Genomic DNA, 7038 nt, shown 5'->3' with positions numbered 1-7038 from the left:
GACAAGCATCTTTTACACATAAAATGCATTCCCACCAATAACACTTGCAGATACATTAAACAAGAGCAGCTAATCAGCAACATTTCCTATTTTATCAGAAATGGGTGAGCAAAATGAAAGTTTATTATAAAAATGTATATGGTATTTATAGTTTTATTTACCTTCATATTAGAGAAGGTAATATGTGTGTGTGTGTGTGTGTGTGTGTGTGTGTGAGAGAGAGAGAGAGAGAGAGAGAGAGGTATCTTCTATTTTCTTGAACCTTTAGGACTTATAATGTCTGATGGATGGAACTTGGAAGACTCATACCCAATAATAATAATAATTAAATATAAAAAGTTATAAAAAAACATTTAAAAGAAAAAAAAACAAAGAATATCCACTTTGTCCAAAACAAACACGAATTCGATTCCTTGACATTTTAAACCGGCAAATAAACGGGTAAACTGGAAAAAAGCCGTTTAGAAATTCAAAGACAGCCAGAAAGCAACACCAAAAATTCAACCAAGAAGAGATAGACTACCAACCATAAAGAAAATAAATAACAGGAGTGTCAGTCCACACACTACAGTGTACACACACAACTTCAAATATTAATAATAAAAGAAATTGAGCCAAGAAGAAGATCAAATTACTAAGCAAATTTGAACCAAAAATCAAACACCCACATTTCTCATTCTCCTTTTTTTCTTCATTTTTTTTTTGGTACCAAATGATGTTAATTAAAAGTATTTCTAAGAATTAACAATAATGCCAATTGATAAGACATATATATAGAGAGAGAGAGAGAGAGAGAGAGATGAAAGATGGTTAGATTTAGAAGGAGAGGAGAGAAGAAAATTGAGTGTGAATTGGTTTAAGATCTTGGATTATGTGGGAAGAATTGCGTACCCGCCAAAAAAGCGTTGAATGGAGTTGGGTACAAAGAAGAAGGATCAAACAATGCAGCAGTACTAGTAGGAGTTGCAGTAGCAGGAATAGTGTTTGTGTGGGCAGTGCTGGTAGTATTTCCAGAAGTGATGAAATTACGAGAAACTCCTTCTCCTACTATCCTTGATCCTCCTCCAGCAGTGGAGGTTTCACCAGGATTATAGTGAGTTTCAGGTCCTTGATCATAGAGAATACCTTTGAACACATGTCCTCCTATGTTTACAGCCGTTTGATACGCGTACTGTTCTTCTGCATCGTCCATTGCGCTGACTTTAACACAACGAAATATTGCTGGTGAATTCACTTCTGCTGGAAAATTCCCCACTTCTAACCCTAAGGAAGGAAGAATAACAATAATAACATAAAGAAGAAGAATTGAAGGAAAAAATAAATAAACTTAGAACCACAAATAATGGAATTAAAACGCAAACATTTGCAGAGAATGTAAGAGAGAAAGGTTGTCTCTTTATGAGTGTGAATCGTGAGTTTTACTTACTAACAGTGGAAATTGGAAAAGAAGAAGAAAAAACGATACTTTTTGGTCTCTATCTTTCTTACACAAACACAGATAATGAGAGGAGGAGAAGGAGAATGATAATGGGTTTATCTCTTTTACAGACCACACAAACATCTACATAGAATAAGAGAGTAAGAGAGACTCTAATCTATGAATGCGAATCGTCAGTTTTACTTACAAACAGTGTAAATTGTAAGGAAGAAGAAGAAAAGATACCATTTTGTTGGGTTTCTTTCTCTCTCACTATGGGTTCTCTCTCTTACACACCATACAATTAAAAAGAAGAATTAAAACCCAAGCATACGCAGAGAAAGAGAGAGAGAGAGATTGTGTGTGAGAGAGAGAAAGATAGAAAGGTCATCTTTCTGTAAATCTGATCCATCAATTTTACTTACTTAACAGTACTAAACCAAAAAAAAAAAAAAAGGTAATTCGTGACTAAACTGTTCAAGTAGACCTCTCTCTCTCTCTATCTATCTCACTGAGAGACTGAGAGAAAGACAGAAACCGTACCTGACGTAGTGGAAGGGAGACGAGTGCAAGCAAGAGGAGCAGAAGTGAGATTCTCTCTTGGCCTTTTAGTAATCTCTGTAACTGTTCGAACTTGTTGCCTCTCTCTTCTTCTAGAAGCAGGAACCCATGTGCTCTTAACATGTGTTTGACAATCAAACCCTCTACTCTTACAACAAGTTCTACATCTCATATGAACACAATCCTTCTTCGCTTGGTTCCCACAATCTTGACAACTCATCCCTCCTCCTCCTCCACCACCTGATCTCATCATCATCCTCGTTACATCTGAGTCGTCGATATTCCTACTTGATGATGATTGGTACAACACTTGATCTTCTTGTTGTTCTTGCTGTTGTTGTTGTTGTTGTTGCCATAATTGTAAACCCTTGTATGAAGAGATCTCTTCGTTTCTATAAAGTAATAGACTCTCAGGAGGGATTTCTTGATGTGGGTTTCTTTGATTTGACCCGCCTAACGAAAACCCAGACATTGTTTTAAACAATTATCTGAGAAAAAACCCAATTTGATTTTTTGGGGGAGTTTATTATCCATAGCAGAAGAAGAAACTCTGTGTTTGGTGAAATGGGTTTAACGAAAAAGAAGAAATTAAGAAAGCCAGTGAAAGAGATGAGGATCGTTTACTTTCGTACCTCTCTCTCTATGTGTGTATTTGTGATTTTGGGCTCTCTCAGGGTTTGATTTTTGATCTATTTTGTTTTGTTGCTTTTGGGGGATTTTTGTTTCTATGTGAATTGTGAGTATGTTTCTGAGTTCTCGTTGTTGTGGGGTTCTGTTGGCAGCTTTTTTATCTCACACACGTCGGATTTTTTATCCTTTTTTTTTAAATCTTTTTTTTTTTTTAAATCTATCCTTTCTCTCTTCTCTGTGTTGGATGCATTAAAGACACAGAATTACAGCCCTGCAACGCCGCCATGGAAACAGCAGCGCCTCTGCAACCTCAATTTAAGACAACAGAACCCCATCTATCCCTCTCTCTCTCTCTCTCTCTCTCTCACCATTGTTCCACAGATGCTTCTTGGAAGGATCCGATGGTCAATGTTGATGGAAGTCTAACGGTTGCTTTGGATCCACGTCACAGTCCAACAGCTTTTGCTTATTCGTTCTTGAACCCAAAGACCCGCTTTACTTTATTTGGGATCTTTTCTTTTATTGAGAATGTTTTATTTGTTTAATTTCTTGCTTATTAAGCATATCGTTGAAAAAATATAAAATAAAAACAAGTTAGGGTTTGTATGATTGAAGGCAATTGGTTATGCTTAGAACAATAATCATGGAAATTTGAATTAGTGGGTAAATGAAATCTGATGTTTGATTGCACCTTAAAAAAAGTGTGAAAAAAGGAGTTAGTTTCAGTTTGGGGGGCATTAGCATAATGTAGGAAATGAGAGTTTTTTTTTTTTTTTTCACAGAAATGTCAATTAAGAAAAATTGGATTACCAATCATTTGCCTCGAGATATGCAAAATCATAAATATTTGCTTGTGTATCCCACGACTTATCACGACTCAAACTAAAAATGGTAGGTTTGTAATTTAGAGAAGCACGCAATACCTCGTGGGTTTGTATGATTGATCAATCTGAATTCTATGAAATCCGGAATTAATTTTTTTGCGAATAAAACATTTTTCGAAGAAAATTCACTTTCGGACAACTTAAGAGTTGGAGTATGTTTTGTAAAAACTTTGGGAGATTATATAAATGATGTTTATGAATTTATTCTCAAAACTCATATTCAACCTCTTTAAAAATTCTATATCGGTCTTGAAATTTAAATGTTGGAGATCAAAATTTTGAGATTTTTAGGTTAAATCATTGATTAATACATTGATTTATTTGACGGAATCCTTGTTCAAAGAATTTTATGAATTTTTAGAAAAAAATTTAGAATTTTATGACTATTAACATTACTCTGATTTTGTGGATTTTTCGTAATTGCATATTTACAATACAATTCAATTGGACCTTTAATTAATAACATCTTCTTTTTTTATTGATCTCCTTTCTTCTTTTTTTTTATAATTGCTTGAGGTGAAATTGAGGTTATTGTTCAAGTTAATGAAGTTATTTCATTGTAATTCGACTTAAGTGAGAAGGAATCAGCCTCTGTAGAATTTGAAACTACAACGTATGTTTGTTGTCGAAAGATAATCATATCTCGAGAAAATTCTACTAATAATTTCTTAATTTTTCTTGAATTAATTTTCATATAAATTACTTTGTTATATATTTTAGAAAATGTATCCCCCCATTATGTAAAGTGATTTTACAATTAAGTCAAATTTTAAAATTTTGATTTCCAACTAGAAATCCAACTTCTCACTTGGACAAGATCTTTTCAAGGATTTTCCACCTAAGAGATTATAAAGCTTTCCCTTACCACAAAATGTTAAAATTCTTGTGCAAAAGAAAATTGTGGTAGAAAAATCATTTTATTTTTTTACAAAAAATGTTGGTTTTTATTAACAATATGAAATTGATGCTAGACCTTATATAATCGAAGCAAATCAATATTGGTTCTTAAATTATTTTGAACACATTGAGATCTATGATGTGAGATTTGAGAGTTTGGATCTTCTATGAATAATTTTCTATCTAATAGTATTTTGGCTAGTGCTGGTGAGAATTTCCTACATGAAGATTGGCCAACCTCATATGATGAGGTCGTCAAATAATTTTTTTTCCTTTTTTAATTATATAAGAATAAATTATTATTTTATTTTTCACATATAAACAGTTATTCCTAATCACAACACAAAAGGTTCTTATCTTTTAATATATTTGTTTAATTTGAAAAAGGGATAAATTCTCAAATAATTTCAAAAGTTTTCAATATTTTTGGGTTTTCTTTCTTGTCAACACATGTAACGTTTTCGATATTTTTGAAAACTTCCTTAATTATTTGGGGATTTACCATCAACAAAGACCAATTTTTTCATTAAAAAATGCGATTGTACATGAAAAATACTATTTTTAGGGGTATAATTATTCATTTTCTTGATAAAATCATTTTGTCGATCAAGGTATTTTTCTTTTCTAGGTAAAAACATGTGTTTCCCACCTTGTTCCATAGAAAATTAATTTTATTTTTGTCTTTAGATATTATTCCTTCATGAGTACCCTTAGGCTTGGTGGCGAAGCCAAGATTTTCTTCTAGAAGGACAAACTATAGTTAATGATACCATTAAATAGGTCGAAGATAATTGGTTTTTGGAGGAAAACATTCAAGGTTGGAGGTTAAAAAAAAGGGCATTTAAGTTATTTTCATAAAGTTTATAAGAGAAATTTGAAGTCAAAGTTGACAACATACATACCCTTGACCTTGGTCATTTCTAATAGAAAATGATCTCATTACCCTTGTCTTCTACCTGAAATAAAAAATTCATTGATTTATCTACTCAATATCGTTCATCTTCAAATCTTGGTTAAATTTTTTTTCCTAATATACAACTTTGAGATTAATTTACTCAAACTTTTCATTAACTTTTAAATATCACATTATTTTTTATAAAAAAATTCATAATTTTCTGCAAGTGATTAAGACGATCTTCGAAACGAAGAATTTAATATGAAATTAAATAAATTAAAACTAATTTAATATAAAAAAAATTGAAAATGATAACTATTATTAGGAAGAAAAAAGATTCAAGTTTTTTTTTTATTATAGAATGAAAATGAGGGTGTTTAGGTTTTGTTTTATTTTTTTGGGTAATCAGAGGAAGAACAAGGTCAAAAGGGGCATATTTCATTAGATTGTAAGTTGCTCTCTAGAGATCTTGTCTCTGTTATTTTTCAAGATGCCCGTGGTGTTCTAATTCTTCGTTTGTAGCTGGTTTGGGTCTGTCTTAACCCTATTAACCTTTCAAAAAAAAAAATCATTAGATTAAAGACACAATGGTATGTCAAATATTCACCAATTTAGTAAGAGGTGTCTCAATTATAAAAAATAATGGAGGGGGCAATACTAAATTGGCCAAAAAATTGGAAACGTAGACGAAGAGGGGGGAGCAGGTTGAAGAGGGGGCATATCATTTTTTTTAAAACACAAGAACTTCACAATAATGCCAAAGTGAATGGGTTATGTATATATGAAAATCAACTTTACTAATGATATATTCTTAGTAGTAATAAAACAAAATAATTTATTTTTACTAAAAAGTTAAATTTTCTATTAACATTTTCATTAAAAAATATATTTTTTTTTACTTATATTTGTATTCACAAAGACCATTTCTATCATTTATTGTCACTTGTGTCATATATTAAGTGAGGGTCAGGTTCGATAGCCAACGATAAGGAGTCGACACATTTGTCCTATGTAGTTTAAAAGTTTCAGATTTGGCTGATTTTTTGTGAGACTGATCTTATCGCTATAGAGACTATCCTCACAAAAAACTAGCTCAATCCAAAACTTTTAAGCCACATAGAAAAATGTGTTGGCTCCCTAACGTTGACTATTAAACGCTACCCACACAACGTAAAAAAGTCTACATTTGATGGTCCAATACCGTCGAATTTTTCATTGTCACTTTTTTTTCGACATACTGAAACCTTCAAATTAACGGAGGATGAGAGAAATTTGATTGCTTTAAGCCATTGAATTGGGGAACATAACAAATTTCAACGACCATGGACCGTTGAAATTTGTTTTCTAAAATTTGTGAACTTTGGCCCATCGAATTTTCTTGTCAAAATTTCCAATTTTCACATAGTGCCATTAAGTAGACAATAGGACGTCACATTGACTCGTTGGCCTAATAACCCAATCTAACCTGGCCAAAAGGATAACGTTTATGACCTTGATATTCTGCAAACAAAGGTAGGGTTGAATGCAAAATATTTTAACCATTAAATCCAACTAGACAAAAGGCTAATAATGCCCATAAGATCATTTACTATACTGTACAGAATAATACCATGAGATCATTTACCATATAGTACAGAAAAATAATTTCCTAATTAATTTAGTAGGATTTTAAGTCTTATTAAGGGTCGTATTAGTCAAATAGATTATCAGATTGGCAATCCAACTCATAACCCTCTAGATTTCATGAAAAAGAT

The 7038-nt window shown here is 32.0% G+C and overlaps 1 protein-coding gene across 1 annotated transcript; it reads right to left on the bottom strand.

The window, feature by feature from the left end:
• Positions 1 to 549: 549 nt before the first annotated feature.
• Positions 550 to 2896, bottom strand: LOC147405075 (protein SHI RELATED SEQUENCE 1-like). Its single transcript, XM_086441194.1, has 2 exons — positions 1961 to 2896; positions 550 to 1263 (listed from the first exon to the last, which is right to left on the bottom strand). The coding sequence occupies exons 1-2, from the start codon at positions 2448 to 2450 to the stop codon at positions 857 to 859; spliced, it is 897 nt and encodes a 298-aa protein (XP_086297320.1). The 5' UTR covers positions 2451 to 2896; the 3' UTR covers positions 550 to 856.
• Between the last annotated feature and the right edge of the window lie 4142 nt (positions 2897 to 7038).

This window comes from Akebia trifoliata, chromosome 4 (genome assembly GCF_017979445.1).
Source record: "Akebia trifoliata isolate Shusen 1 chromosome 4, ASM1797944v1, whole genome shotgun sequence".
In the NCBI taxonomy this organism is placed as follows: Eukaryota; Viridiplantae; Streptophyta; class Magnoliopsida; order Ranunculales; family Lardizabalaceae; genus Akebia; species Akebia trifoliata.
Note: the sequence above shows the minus strand (reverse complement) of the source record. Positions and strands in the feature narration are given on the sequence as shown.

What these genes read in the sequence shown, in the direction of transcription:
- LOC147405075 (XM_086441194.1), bottom strand. Translation starts at nt 2,450, where the DNA reads ATGTCTGGGTTTTCGTTAGGCGGGTCAAATCAAAGAAACCCACATCAA. An exon ending in TCTCCCTTCCACTACGTCAG is followed by an intron (nt 1,264 to 1,960) that starts GTACGGTTTCTG and finishes TTCCTTCCTTAG; the next exon opens with GGTTAGAAGTGGGGAATTTT.